Here is a 15,564-nt window from a genome sequence, read left to right as displayed (position 1 = left end):
ACTGGAAACTGACCGAGACCACACTTTAGTGGTTTGTAATTCAGAAAAAACAGGGCAGACTTGTTGTTTTCTCATCAATTCAGTAGAACTGCTTTGTTTTTTTTTTCTCAGGTGAATGAAATATGCTACCATACAAAGAGGTGATACAGCAGTCAAAAAAAAAAAATCTTTATTAGGTCTGGGCACCTTTTTACTTGAAAGGCAAAACACAGTTTTCCGGTGACGGATTGCTTTAATTGTGGGTAATCTTTTCAGGTTAGAAAAGGAGTACACTACAATAAAAACTAAAGAGATGGAGGAGCAGGTGGAGATAAAAGTGAGTGTGTACAGAAATGTCTTGTATTATACATTAGTATATAATAGTATTTATTTGGTCTTCAACCTAATATTGTAATTCTGTGGTTTGCAGAGGCTGCGGACAGAGAACAGGCTCCTGAAGCAAAGGATAGACACACTAGAAAAAGTGAGTGGACCAGTGTCTAGTCTCGGTGCTGCTCGGAGCTGCCACACAGCTGTCTGCTCATCCACCTGACATTAACCCATCCAGCCGTGTGTGCTCCTACATCATGACATGCATCTCCTCCTATGTTGGAGCCTCGTCTTTCACTAACTGGGCTGAACTAGTTGAAAGTTGTTCATTTACACTGTTGCGTGGTTTCTGATTGGACTTGAAGTCACTATCAGAAACAGAAGCCTGGTTCAGGTTTCAAGTTGTGTTAGTGTCATGGTGACTGCCACAGACACCCCTAACTGAAGAGGAGAGTCTAGGAAGCCTGTTTGGAATGTGAAATTGGCTGCTCATTGCTCTTTAGGATGATGCAAAACACTGCATGCCAAGTTGCCATGTCTCTGTCATTTGACACAATTTTTGTGTTGTTGAATGGGCACTATTGCTGCCAGAACCCAGCATGAGGTCTGCCGTGGATAACAAGGGTGTATTCCACGCTGTGTTGGCTTGCAGGGAGGCACACTGTGGTCTATTAGTCTGTTATTTAAAATGAGGAGGCTGCTGCTCTTAGTAACATAACTCTTCACTAACTGAAACCGTTCAAAAGCTGGAGTAAAGCATGCCACCTTGTGTTTAGTTTGACATGTGGCCCCTTTACACGCTCATTGCATAATCCTTCTCTCTTGGCTTTAACTACAGCTGTCCCGTGTTGCTTCCTGCCTGACGCCTTTTTATTATTCGCTCCGCCTACTTTTTTTCCCCCTTCATCTTTTTTCCCTGCACCTGCATGCAATGTTCCTTTTCTACCCCTGAAAGTGAACATCACATTGTGGTCAGTGAGGATTATAGATGTTTCTGGAGGGAAAATGAACATTGCTTTTCTTTTCTAAATCAATCAAATGTTCTTTTGTGTGCTTTAAACTGTCCTCTGGATTGTCTCTCTACTGTCTCTCGTTGATATTTCTGTTTTGTAGGAAAGTGCTTCCTTGGCAGATAGATTGATCCAGGTATATTCCTTCATTTCTCTATATAATTATCACTGACGCTGCACCTTTTATCTTCCTTCTGCCCAATAGAATTGCATGCTTATGATTTATTATTACAATGACCGACAGGGTAATATTGCAGACATTAGAACTTGTCGAATGAGTAATTTATTTATAATAACATCAACTGAAAACTAAAATCCCAAACCAGATTATGATATCTGATAACCACAATGAATAAGTGCATGGAACTACCACACTGACACTTGAGACAAACAAAGAGAATAGAATTTCAAATCATGCATGACAATGCTAAGCAATTAAAAAAATCAATCACACGTTGTTAGAGTAAAACGAGCATGTCCTCTAGGAAAGCCACTCCCTCATCTTCTCTTCTGATTTGCCCTCCCATTCCGTCGTGTCGTTTCACTTCTTGTCGTTGCTCACACCACCCCTTCCTCGGTTGGTTACGTCCCAAGGGACAAGTGACTCGAGCTCAGGAGGCAGAGGAGAACTACCTGGTCAAGCGGGAACTGGCCACAGTCAAACAGCAGAGTGAGGAGGCCAGTGCTCAGCTGGAGCAGGCCAAGAAAACCATCTCGCAGCTTCAGCAACAGCAGCAGCCACAAGCGGTAAGGAGGACCACAGAGTTCCCTGCTGGCGGGTTGCACTGACTGAGATCCTGCCCTGTGTGGGAGAGGACCGGGACACAGCGAGTGGACCCGAAATCTGTTTGTGCGGTGCTGAAACTTCAAGCTGATCGTTTTATGATTCGTGAACTGCCTTCTGGGCCCGTCAGATTATGTTTGACATATTTTTGTCAGTAGAGGCTGCCCCCTTCCTACTTAGAATTAATTGCCTAGCAACAGAATACAAGCAGTAGCAGAGTAAAGGTTTTTATACTCTGCACATGGGCTTTGCACAGTGATCTGTTTTGGCATGCATGAATTCAAATTGGGACATGGTGTACCACACATTTCAGACACATTTACAATCTGCCTCCTCAAAAATGTATTCATGAATTTGTGAGCAGTTGTCTGGCAGGCTGGTAGATTTCACAATTTGCACCCTGTTCACAGCATGCTCTCCTCCCCTATCTATCAACACAGCACTCTGAATTATTAATGCTTGGATTCCAGATGATAATATGCAGCCGTTATCATGTTTTACATAATGTGTGTAATCTCAATGAGCAGTCATTTAATATTTATGTGCAAGTGAATGTCAAGTGGCTGGTCTTGTAATGGAGTGTGAAGACATATTGAGGCGTTTCTTTATTCCATGTGCGGAATGAATGCATTAAAAGGCTGGAGGTGCTGGAGGTTGAGTATTCTGCTCATCATCATGTGCAAGTATCGATATTTGCAGCTGTGTTTTACTGCTTCTGCTCACACATCATGTTGTTTTTAGAAGGGAGCCCCTCGGTACTCTGAGGAGTCCGTCCTGCAGCTGGAGAGAGAGCTTGTGCAGGCCAGGCTGAAGGAGGCAGAGTCCCAGTGTGCCCTTAAGGAAATGCAAGATAAGATCCTGGAAATGGAAAAGGTGCTTGTTCGCACACTACATAACAGTGGGATCTAGCTACATCACTGACCACAGATCATTACAGTGTGGTAGCTTTGTAACACACCTTTTATTTATTTAATTTTTTACATTCCTCCATTAGAGGAACACCTCACTGCCAGATGACACCAATGTGGCACGCCTACAAGAGGAGCTGATTGGGGTGAAGTTGAGGGAGGCGGAGGCTCTGACCGGTCTAAAAGAATTGAGGCAGCAGGTCAGAGACCTGGAGGAGCACTGGCAGGTGAGAGCCAACCCTTCAGCCCACGGGACAAATCTGACAAAGTGTCTGGCCACGACATCCTACTGAGCATAGTTTCAGATATATTCCACCTTAAAGTGCAGTTAAAAATGTATACATCCCAGTGAAAAACTTCTATGTCCAGTAAAATTGGAGTGACTGTAACAATTCCCATCAGCGCCACTTGGCTCGCACTGCTGGTCGCTGGAGGGATAGCCCTAGGAAGAATGCTCTGAGTGAACTGCAGGATGAGTTGATGAGCGTGAGGCTTCGCGAGGCCGAGGCCCAGGCAGAGCTGAGAGAGACACGCCAGAGGGTGCTGGAGCTGGAAACACAGGTCAGAGGTCACATCTGTTTTCTTATCACATGAACTGATTATACACACCATTTGAGTGAATGAATAAATGACATATCCCATTCATCAGATGTTTACCCCCAAGCATTAATTAAAGTGCTGTTGATTCTAAGATGGTGAATGCTGCAGTGTAGCACAGTCATGCCAGTAGGTAAGGTGTGATGACATGAAACTTCCAAACGTCTAATAAAGTTAAATGAGCTATAAAGCAAGTGTATTCTTTACCTGTGTTGACACAAAGCAGCCTGCAGAGGGCAGCAGTTGTCTTACCAAAAACTCAAAAAGAAACCAGCACTCATCTTCAGACTCTGAGTACACTTAAAATGTGATTGATTTAAAGTAAATAAATAAGTGCAACTGATAAATAATGACTAAGGATGGTCTAAAATGTATTTTTAATGATTATAGCCCATTGAAATAAAGCCCTTTACATTTCAAACCTACCTTAAATGCTTGACCTGGATTTATTTTTATGCCATCTTTGAGACTTCTTCCTGTATATGTTAATTATTATTACCTTCCATGAACACCACTAGTTTAAGGGACACCAGCAATTTTCCTGTTACATCTCTGTTTTTTTTTTCTTCTTCTTTTTTTTAAACAAAATTGAAGTTATATCTTTTCTTTCACAGAATCAGATTCACAGCAACCAGCTGCGTCGGGCAGAGCAGGAGGGCCGGTGTCTCCAAGAGCGTGTGCAAACACTGACGTTGCAAAACAAAGATCTGAATGTGCAGCTACAAGAGATCAAGAGGAGACAAGCGGAGATGGAATGCAAGGTACACATCTGCCTCAGAATGAACATCTGCATGGTAGGAGTGGCATGACTTTTTAAATTTGACCTTCATATTTAAAAAAAGAAAAAAATTGTTGTGCAAAAGATACAGCATTAGATTATTTTACTGTAATTTTACTATTGGACTGTGTTCTGGATATTCATCAGAACTGATATGAGCTTGAGTAGATCTGTTTTTGAAATCATGTCTTCAGCTTATTTGGTTTGTTTTTGTCAGAGTAAGGAAGAGGTGATGGCTGTGAGGCTGCGGGAGGCAGACAATTATGCTGCTATGGCCGAGCTCCAGCAACAGATCTCAGAGCTGGAGATTCAGGTAAAATGTGACTAAGCTCCCATGTCTGTTTGTGTGCAACACAGTGCAGCTTTAGCATGAAAGTTTACTGTACTCCTTCACTAACCACATTTAAATGTTCCTCTCACAATATTGTCTGCTTTGTCACAACAGTATTGTGACAAAGCAGCTGCATATTTTTATTGATGAGATGAAGAGGGGCTAGACCAGGGGTCTGCAACCTTTTTTATCAAAAGAGCCATTTCGCCCCCTCTTTCGCCAAAGAAAAACAGTCTGGAGCCGCAAAACACAACACAACTTATAAACGTGGAAAAGTTTTAATATTATTTTAAACTTTCCCTTTAACAAACACTTACACAATGTTACAACCACTGAAGAAAACAAACAGAGGTGCAGTGTGCATGTGTGGGCCTACTCTGAAATAAATAAAAGTGAACTATGCAGGCCTATTTGAGTCCTTCCTAAATTTTTTCTTTCCAGAGAGAGGCATTTCTCTAATTTTCTGATCAATTTGCCCTTTGTTTTTGAAGTCGGAGAATAGATGCTCTGATATTTTTATGAACATTTCTCTGATGTATTCCCCATCTGTGAATGGCTTACCTCTCTTCACGAGCTCCTGAGCTGCCACACAACTAGAAACTGTAGTTGACTGTGAAGAGGTTATCTACTTCTTGAACGTATGTTTGCTCTGTTCAGCTTTCCGTTGCAGTTCTGAAATTGCTTTATTTCGCTCATCTTAGCTTGAGTATTTTTCAGTGAATGCTGAGTGTTTGTTTTGAAAATGTCTTTCAACATTACATTTTTTGTTGTTTGATAATTTGTTTCCACATATCAAGCTCACCGTTAATCCAGCGTCGTTAGCAGAGAAGGCAAATTCATCTGTCCACGCAGAGTTCAAGTCTCTTTTTTCGTCTGAGATTTTTCATTTTTTACTCACGGTTACTGAATGGGTCGCACACTCAAGAAGCCACCTGCAGGTAAAGGCGAGGTCTATCGATGTCGATGTGACACATATTTTAGTTGACTAATTATTTTTAAAAAAGTTTACAAAATTAGATGTTAAAATAGGCTATATAACCGTAGTGGTAGGAAATAAAATGCAAAAATAATAATGTATGAATAAAAATTTAATTAAGAAATAACCGTTATTTATTTTCATTTAAAAAAAAAAATTCATTTTCATAGTTTTTTTTTTGTCGACGCCAAAGGGAGCCGCAACAAGGAGGCTGAAGAGCCGCGGGTTGCTGACCCCTGGGCTAGACCATTGATTCTCAAACTTTGGTATTTTAGCGCCCTCAAGTGGTATGCAGAGGAACCTTAGGAATATTTTTTCCATCCATCCATCCATTCATCCATCCATTTTCTTCCGCTTATCCTGTTAAGAGTCGTGGGGGGTGGAGCCTATCCCAGCAGCCTTCGAGTGAGAGGCAGGGTTCAACCTGGACAGGTCGCCAGTCCATCACAGGGCCAACATACAAAGACGAACAACCATTCACACTCACAGCCACGCCTACGGTCAATTTAGAGTATCAATCAGCCTCGTCCCCTCTTGATGTCTTTGGACTGTGGGAGGAAGCTGGAGTACCAGAGAGAACCCAGCAGGAACAGGGAGAACATGGAGACTCACACAGAACGAGTCCGTGCCTGAGCTGGAGCTCAAACCCGGAGCCTTCTTACTGTGAGGCGACAGTGCTGACCACTGCACCACCGTGCAGCCCCAAAATATTTGTTTGAAAAGTTAAAAAAAAAAAAGTTTTTAAATTCAAAGAATTCAATTAGAGCAGTAAGTACTTTGGAATGAAAATATATTAACTTAATAAATTTGATCTATCTTGTAATATTTTTGCACCAGGCAGCTGTGTTGGCACATTCATTCACATTCATTACATTCACAAAGCGTAATGCACCTGCTCCTGCTAATGTTGGCAACAAGACACAACATGATAAGGAGCTGTGACTCAAGTTGGACTCAATTGGAAGAGCCAAGAGACCCCAGTGTGTGTGTGCATATGGCAAAGTTCTCAGTATTGAATCCATGAAACTAGTGCGCCTCTCATAGCACCTTCTATCCAAACACCAGGGGCTGAAAGAGAAAACAATGGATTTTTTTCTGAGAAGACATAATGCACTTAAGAATTTCAGGTTCAAGAGTCAAACATGTACTACATCAGTAGCTCAATAGCAGGTGATCTAGCAGGAAGGAATCATAGATACTAAAATGGTGATGAAAGAAAAGATGATCCTGGCAGTGTTCAGAGAGAATTCACCCTGGAGGTGATCATCATGAAGCCATAGCTCCTGGATGAGCCAAAACATTCCAACTTTTGCGTTGTCCTGAGGATGGATACACACTTCTTCACTGCTCACATCCACAGAATAACCAGAGCCAGTGCTTTCTTCTGATTAATGGCAGGATACATTCTGATATGTGGGATTCTAAAACTTTCAGGTGCATTTTTCAGTAGTGCTCTGTCTGTGTCGCCCTGCATGCAGTGGACCCTGTGGCAGGAGCAGCACCCACTGCATCATTGGTTGGAGTCTGAACTTAGTGTGTACTGCAATTAAAGACCATTTCAACAGAAGTTCTGGCTGTCTGCTGGGCCATTGATGTCACACATTGCTTGATTAGAGAATGACTTGGAGAGAAAAATACTGATGTTTATATTACTATCTATTGTCTTTTTTTTGGTTGTTGTTCTTGGCCAGCAGTTGACGCAGTGTACAGTCCTGGTTTCTGATGTTTTTGTTCCTGGTCTGCAGTTTACAATAAGTGAGCATACTGATGTTTATTTGACTATTTATCTTATATTTTGTCAGTAGTTGGCAATTGGTGAAAAGTAAGGAAGTGTATTTGACCTATATTTTGGTCTTTATTTCAGTGGTCACTCATGACGATGTTAAATTTCTTTGAGTTGCGTAACTTTTTTTTTTTTTAAAGAAATTGTATCAGTAAAATCTGGTGCAAATAAACATAGAAAGGGTCTATTCTTAGTCCAGCAAAAAAATGTCACCATATCAGTTCCGTGCATCGGTTATTGTTTTTTTCTGCTCTAAAATCAGTATTGGGCTCAAAAATGCATCTTTGTTTTAAGTTGCAGTTGAAGATGCTTTTAATTGAGAGATTATTGAAGTTTGGCTCCCTAGCAGGTCATCATCCTCCCTGTCCAGTCAAATTCCACTGTGAAAAGTTAAGAAACCAATATTTATCCTCAAACAAATGTAACGCCGCATACAAGGGTGACCAAAACAAATACAGGTCTGCCTCTGCCTCGCCAACACACACACACCGAGAGAGAGAGAGAGAGAGAGAGCGCTGATGAATGAGATGATGCCTAAATTATCTAGAAATCAATCTTAAATCAGTTCAGACTTGTTTGTGTGTTCAACAGTTGTAAAGACCACAGTTACAGATACTTAAACACAGAACATGGCAACATGTAGATGATGTATGCAATCCAGCAACAGGGAATAAATGTTACAGAATAAATGTCAGACACAAAATAACTAGTAAAAAGAGCTGTGTTTTCAGCAATAAATGACACTGAAGAGGGGGGCTGCAGGTCCTAAACGTGTTCATAATAGCATTAGTACTTACTAATTAAAGGACTTAAATCAAGTTTAGATGGGTCTGACACGTTTCTGTCCTGTCACAACCAGACAAAAAGATTTCTTTTAAGTACAAAGAAGAATTACTTTTGGGTTCATTTTTTGACATTTAAACCACTTTAAGAAGTCTCAAGTATCTTTTTAAACTAAGGCCCCTGCCTAGGCCCAGTTTATGCCAAAATGAAAAGTGCCAATTCAGAGACAAGTGGCTTGAGAACCACCACTCCTGACAATGCTTCAGAGGAAAACTGCACTGTAGGTTAAGTAGGTCAGCACTGTGGCCTCACAGCAGGAAGGTTCTGTTGTTCGAGCCCTGGCTCGGGCACGGGATCTTTTTGTGTGAGTCTCCATGTTCTCCCTGTGTGGGTTCTCTCTGGTACTCCAGCTTCCTCCACAGTCCAAAGACATCAAGAGGGGACGAGGCTGATTGATACTCTAAATTGACTGTAGGTGTGGCTGTGAGTGTGAATGGTTGTTTGTCTCTGTGTGTTGGCCCTGCGATGGACTGGCGACCTGTCCAGGTTGAACCCCGCCTCTCGCCCGAGGATAGTAGAATAATATCTATGTGCTGCCAAACCAACCTCACATTGATCCCAAAGTCGAAGTACTACGCTAACAGTTGTATTTTAGAAATGTTCTCTCTCTCTCTCATATTCTTAAACATACAGCTGAGGCAAGGTGCCATGTGTTCTGATTGGATTTGTGTGCACCTTTTATACTGATGCACTAAAACTGACAAATGATGACTAAAAGGTCATTTTAACTTCAGTGACAGCTCCGTTGAAAGTAGATTCAGGTAATCTTAGCTGGAGGCACTGATTATTAATAAGTATGACACCTATAAAGAACCTCCCCCACTTCCTCTTCACAGGCCTACACAATCACACAGTGTGGTCTGAGGTTTTGTTACTAAGTGATGGAGCACAAACATGCAACAGCTCAAGTCTGAGGACACCACCTTCATATTCCTTAGAAACGACTTTGTAAACCCTCTGCTAAATAACGTTCATCCCCTTTTATTATATCAACAGGTATAGGTTTTCTGGTGAGGAGGGATGAAACATCCAGCCCGTGGCTGAGCTAGAATCACTGTGCCAGCATTGGCTTTGTTCTTGGTCTGTGGTTTGGTTATTATAACCTCTTGGGTGAAAAGGGGTTTCAACTGAAAGTCAACCTGAAGAAGAAATTTTTCATGCCCTCTTGATTTGAGGTTGACAATATTTTAGGGTTGTGTTGGCTTGGTCTGGCTCTTTAAGTATGAGCAAAGATGAAATAGTGGTAGAAAAACAGCTTTAAATATCAAAAAGACTAGTCCTTCCAAAGCAGTCAGTGATGATGGAAAATGGTGTTCGTGAATCGTGTGTGGGGGGAACATGTTCAGAGGCATTGCGTCTGTTCAGTAGCACGGCTCCTCCAAGTCTGGGCCTGATAGGAAGTGGTTTCTCATCGTGAAGCTGAAGCAGGCAGAATGTGTGACATTACATGCATGGTTTATTTTGAGGTTTCTGTGTATGCTCAGAGATTTATATGAAATGCTCTAGCCTGCAAATGACTGGCCTCCTTGTCTGTCAATTAAAACCTAAAGAAGCACCGGTAACACACCTGTACTACAGGGGTCAACTACCTTTAGAGCTTTGTCATGTCACTTTGAGATGAATTGTCCTTCCGTCTATGATCCTTAAATCTAATTAAAGTTCAGGGTGAAGACAATGGACGTTTAACGCCAGGAGCTACAGCCTGACACCTGGAGATTCACGCAGCTGAGCACAAGGAAGCGTTATTAACTGCCTGCTGTTTATTGTTGCTGTGTTTTGGAGGGAGGAAACCTCAAAAACATCATGTCCTTCTATTCATCTCACTTGTTTAGACACAAAAACATTCAGTAGCCGTCACCACAGATATCAGGAAGGCCATCTGTATTGCTGGGTGTCACCTCATTACCTTATGGGTTCCCTGGGCTGCTGCCTGTGGTTCACGCTCTGTCCACTGAGGACCCTGAACTGGTCTCGCTGTATAACTGGCAGCTTTAGGGGTGTGATTTAAGGTTTGACAATATGTTTTTCTCCAGCGTGTGCAGATGCATTCACTTAGGAGATAAACATCACACAAACTGTTGAACTGTAACAGCCAACAAGCAGCTTCTTCCCCAGGGCCCCAGGAGGAAATGAAGCACAAACTGCTCTATTTAGCGTTTACTCTGACACCTGCCACACACAGAGGGTGTCCCCCGTGGCTGCCACTGTTTGGCACAACAATCAGTGGATGTTTAATCCACAGGGTAATGGGTTACACTATGGTTGCCATGTGTTGAAATGTAAATATTTCTTTATCTTTATTAGCAGGTAAGAAAAGAGAGTTGTAGCCTTAGTGTAACTTCTGCCTTCTCTACAAACAGAGAGAAGAAGGAAAGGTCCAAGGCCAGCTGAACCATACCGACTCCAACCAGTACATCCGCGACCTCAAGGATCAGATAGCCGAGCTAAAGCATGAGGTGAGGAGGCTCCATCAGTGCAGCCTTACACTGCAAATTCTTTCCCTCTAGGATTTCAGGTTTTTCTTTGATGAGCTGTTTGAGAATATTTCACAATATTCCCTCAGATATGTTTTGACTTTGAGGTTCAGAGATTCATAGAAGCGTTAACTCCACCCAAAGACTTCCTGTGTGGAGCTGCTGTTGCACACTACCTTCACAGACATGAGGAGGCTTTCACCTAGAGTGTCTTTGAGAATGTCTTCAAATCAGAACTGAGGATTTGATGCACATTTGAGTAAATAATTCCAATGCTATTAGTGCAACTTTCTTTAAAGCGAGGAGGCTGATACCACGTTTCATCAAAGAGTGGGTTTCTCATGCTTATTACATTACTGAGGTGAGAGAAGTGAAAGTCATCTTCTTTTAAACCTGTTATGAATCATTTTATCTCCAGAGTGTGATGAGTAAATCTGAAAGTTAAGTGGTTTAGTAACAAGACCCACCATCTTCCTCCCTCATAACCTGAAATCTGCATCAAATGGCTGGAAATGTTGAGACGGCACACAGCAAAGTTTAGACAGGTGCTAAACAGGTCTATTCTTGTATCTTCTTTCTCGTTGATGTGTGTCACTCTTCCTACATGTCTGGCAGGCTGACCCAGGTGAGTTGTTACACATGTGACTTCCAGTGCTTGAAACCCGACCTTGTGTTGACCTCTTATTTGGGACTCTTATTGGGAAATGGTTCTCTCCCACAACAGAAACGCGAAAAGCAACTACACAAACAGAATCTGTCAGTGAATTTCCATGCACAGTTGCACTCAAGCTATCGTTACACCTTAGTTCAATTAGCTTAGACTGGAACGACAACAACAGGGAAGAATTTATTCACGAGAAGTATGTCCACCTCCAGAGTGGTACAGTAAGTTGCGCTGCCCCGCTTTCGAGCTTAGTAGCATCATCTCTGTCAAGACTGTTCAGGAGACATCAGAGTTTCTCATCTGTCTAGATATGTGTAGTCTCACCAGCAATGACTAACCCCCCCCTCCCAGTTTGACGGGTTAAACACCACAGTGGATCCTGTGAAACACATGCAGACCACCAGGGTTTACATGTAATTAAAAGTCCAGTTTTAGTCAGTCAAACACAAGAAGCTTCTTCTAAAATCATACAAATGAACTACGTTCGACTTGTCTGAACAAAATTGAACTTAATACGCATACACACACGTGGAAAATATGCTCACACAAGTTTCATTTTGAAAAACGCAAGTGCTGGAAAATGTAAACTCTTTGATATCTTGCAAACATCGGATGAGGACTCAGCAGAGTCCAGGTCAGTCCTCTCCCTGTCATGTTGTCTGTCATTTTGTGTCCATCTGAACAAAGCAGACAGCCCATAATCCTTTGCATTTAGTTTGCTTCCTGCAATCAAACCACCCTAGGCTTGGCTTAAGGTAGGGCTGTGTCATCAGCACCACAGTACAATTCCTGATTTCACGAACAACCAACAGAACTGCATCGGGGTTATATAAGTGGACTGAAAGCCTCACTGAAGAGACAGCTCTGCTCTTCACTCATCAGAACACTGAACTGTTGATTGGAAAAATGGGTGTAGGTTAAACGTCCATCTGGCTTTTCCCATGTGAAACTGAGTCCCCTAAGATAGAAGTATACTTCTCTGCTGCCCATAGGAGTCTCAATAAGGGGATGACTATTAAATGAGACCGCTGAGTTCACAATTTTATTCTGGATTCATTCCATCGACTCTGTGCTGCTGGTAAATTATGGCATGAAAACACCGTGAAGCGCGTGTATGAGAGTGTAGAGTTTTTATATTCGGAAAAAGTTAAATCAAGTGATCTCACTCAAGTAACCTCACGAAGGTGAGAAGCAACATTTATTCCCACTTTTAACTTTTCCACTGATGAAAGATAAACTATAAATTGCAGAGAAGATAAACATTCTTTGTTATTTAAGAAACGTTAGCATTATCACCTCAAAATCGTGTGTTGGTCAGCCAATCTCGTTAGTTATGGTCCGAATGTTTGTCTTTAAGTGACAGTATAGAGAGTTCATCATACACTTATCTGACACTGTGGACATCAATTTTTGTGAATTGATCCAGATAGCAAAGTTGATATAGAAATAGAGAGGAAATATTATTTATTATCATCATTGTACTGGAGGAAAGTCTTGAGGGTTAACCCCCGACCCCCTCCCTACCCATAAAAGCCAGCATGTAGCATTTTCCCTGTGCTGCTAAAGGTTACATCAGACACCGTCTCCCTCACAGTCCCAAATAGAGTGAGCTTTGTCCCATAAACACATTGTCCCAAATCCATATTGCAAGCCCCTTTAAGGCATGTTAGCATATGGACATCTGAAGGACTGAGCCCTCAAACATGAAATAAGTTGGTGTTGTTGATCCGTCAGTTCCCTCAAAGATAATGGGATTATTTGAAATGCTTTTCAGTTAAACGTCTGAAATGAGCTCTGTGGTTAACACAGGCTTAAGATAGTTTAATGTGTTGCTCTGCAGCATAAAGCACATTAGTAAATGCTCCGTTTGTCAATTTCGAGGCATTTGTGTGTTAAAAAAATATCGGTTGTCAGCAAGTGGCTAAACAGAGGTCATCGTTGCAGGTAAACATCACGCAAAGCTGGTTGCGCTGGCGTGAAAGTCATGCATGACATTAGCTTTGTACTTTCAACGATTGCATTTGTGCTTCAGAAATCATTCAAGTTAATTTGTGAAGGTCATCTTGCTGAACAAACCCTGCAAATCTCAAACTTTTGTCAGAGGCAGATCTAGTACTCTGCAGTTATCTGAAATCCAGCGCAAAGATCCCATTGTTTTCTGGTTGAGGGAACCCATGACTATCAACTTCCAATTTTGTCCACAAAACTACAGTGGCACTCAGAAAAGTCTCCTGCATACATGGAAGTGGGACGCTGCTCATATCTGGTCACACTGGTTGTAGTGCCTGCCAGTACTGGTGCTATATCTGTCACTGTATGCATGCTGCATGACAGCAGAAAGATCAGAATCGCTCCTAACTCTCTCACTGGCTCTCACAGATCTGCTGCTTAAAAGGGCAGAGGGGCTTGGTCAAACAGCCCACTTTTGATGGGATCCACATCATTGACCACTACGTGGGTGATGACGAGTCTTACCACTCTTCAGATGAAGATGGAGGCAAGGACTCCACCCTCCAGGACACCCATCAGAGGAGTGTCAACAGCGGCCGTGTCAGACTGCAGCCCAACCTGGGAGACACAGACAGTGAGGGGGACGATGACGGCGAGACCCTGCGGCTCTCTTTGCCCTCCAGTGGCAGCCAGAAGTCAACCACGGTGTGACCAGGTGCAATGGAGCTGACTGTCCGAGTCCGTTCAGCCTTCATCAAAGGGGGGTGGGGGTGGGGGGGGGGTTTGCAGCAACCATTTCAGAGGGGACGTCCAGATCTGAACTTCTGGGTTCCAAAATGGAAATGCATCATTTCAAATCATGAGAATCACTTTGTTTACCTCCCTTCTGTTGGTTTTCTTTTGAGGGCAGAATACACTTTGACACCACTAGTCTGAGCACTGCAGGCGATGAAATCATGTGGAGTGTATCAAAGTTGACTGGGCCACAGACGCTGAGGGGCAGGGCAGAAGGACCCTCTCCAGCTAGGTACAACCCTGAATAAACACATTTTAGCTTATATTAACACTTCATTCAATGGCTTTTATATTTCTTAAAGCGTTTTATAAATGAACATGACAAATGTATTGATGCCGTTACTAAGAGTCCATGATGTGGAGGCAGAACTGTGTGTGTGTCTGTGTGTGTCTGTGTGTCATCTTGAAGCTTGTTCAGAGCCTGGTAACAAAGGCGCTTCTGTCAGACAGTGTTGACTGTCTGGCCTCAGCACACGACGCTGGCCTTTGACCTGGACCTACTACAGCAAGGTCACACTTGTAGATATGTACATGTGTATAATGTTTGTTTTTTATTTGAAATAATGTATCTATTGCATATATAATGTTTCCATTATATTGTACAAATCAGAAAAAGGGACAGTTAACTATAGTAAAGAGAAATCCTGCTTCGGAACAGGCAACTTGACGTCTAGAGGAAATGAAAACAAGCATGCTGTTTTCGGAGCACCTAAAAGGGGACATGTTTATTTCTTGAACTGTCACTGTTGTATTCATTAGTTCTCTGAAACTCTACTTTCAAAATGAACGGTGCAGGAAAAAAAAAAATCAATGCAACACATGGTCACTGCTCAGAGCAGATGAGTCAGTCGTGATGTTTCTGTGTGCACGGAAGGGGATGATGGAGAGAACGCTGAGATAACACAATCTGATCATTGACGTAATTGGACAAGTCTTACCAAAGTGTACTCTGCATTGTGTTCATCTAGTTCCACTCCATTTCATGTGCATGGATGTGTGTGTTTGTGTGAGAATGCGGAACACTAACTCCTGGACTCATTGATAGATTATTTTTTGGGGGAGGGGGCACATTGCACATTCAGCTGTCATGTCCACAAGGCTTTCTGGCTTTGTATGGGTGACAAGAATGTCGCTTATATGAGCAACATGTGTCGCTTGATGGGAGAGGAATACGTTTTGGCACTTTTTAAGTCTGCAGTGCAGTAAGGACAAACGCATGCACGCAGCTACACTATGGAGCAGCCAGGACACCCTAGAGACTTTTGTGTGTGTGTGTGTGTGTGTGTGTGTGTGTGTGTGTGTGTGTGAGAGAGTGAGTGAGACGACTTCACAATAAAGTGTTTGAACTTCTTTCTTAGCATT

The 15,564-nt window shown here is 42.4% G+C and overlaps 1 protein-coding gene across 7 annotated transcripts in view; it reads left to right on the top strand.

Annotated features, from left to right (window-relative positions):
* evi5b (ecotropic viral integration site 5b) overlaps positions 1–15,552 on the top strand; it is a 37,069-nt gene extending 21,517 nt beyond the window's left edge. For 5 of the 7 annotated variants that reach the window (XM_086225235.1, XM_086225234.1, XM_086225232.1 and 2 more), the window contains 11 exons: positions 256–316; positions 410–463; positions 1,423–1,455; positions 1,914–2,066; positions 2,845–2,976; positions 3,098–3,238; positions 3,414–3,572; positions 4,223–4,369; positions 4,604–4,699; positions 10,680–10,775; positions 13,837–15,552. In XM_086225235.1, the coding sequence (XP_086081361.1) occupies positions 256–316; positions 410–463; positions 1,423–1,455; positions 1,914–2,066; positions 2,845–2,976; positions 3,098–3,238; positions 3,414–3,572; positions 4,223–4,369; positions 4,604–4,699; positions 10,680–10,775; positions 13,837–14,118 (1,354 nt within the window). In that variant the 3' untranslated portion in view covers positions 14,119–15,552. The remainder of the gene's footprint in view (positions 1–255; positions 317–409; positions 464–1,422; positions 1,456–1,913; positions 2,067–2,844; positions 2,977–3,097; positions 3,239–3,413; positions 3,573–4,222; positions 4,370–4,603; positions 4,700–10,679; positions 10,776–13,836) is intronic. The other 2 variants (XM_086225238.1, XM_086225237.1) reach the window with 2 other exon arrangements.
* The last annotated feature ends 12 nt before the right edge of the window (positions 15,553–15,564 follow it).

Source organism: Aulostomus chinensis, chromosome 14 (assembly GCF_037954235.1).
Source record: "Aulostomus chinensis isolate RoL2024-O1b breed Wild chromosome 14, RoL_Achi_v1.0, whole genome shotgun sequence".
Lineage (NCBI taxonomy): Eukaryota > Metazoa > Chordata > Actinopteri > Syngnathiformes > Aulostomidae > Aulostomus > Aulostomus chinensis.
The sequence above is the reverse complement of the archived record's forward strand: the minus strand, read 5'-3'. Positions and strand labels throughout refer to the sequence as shown.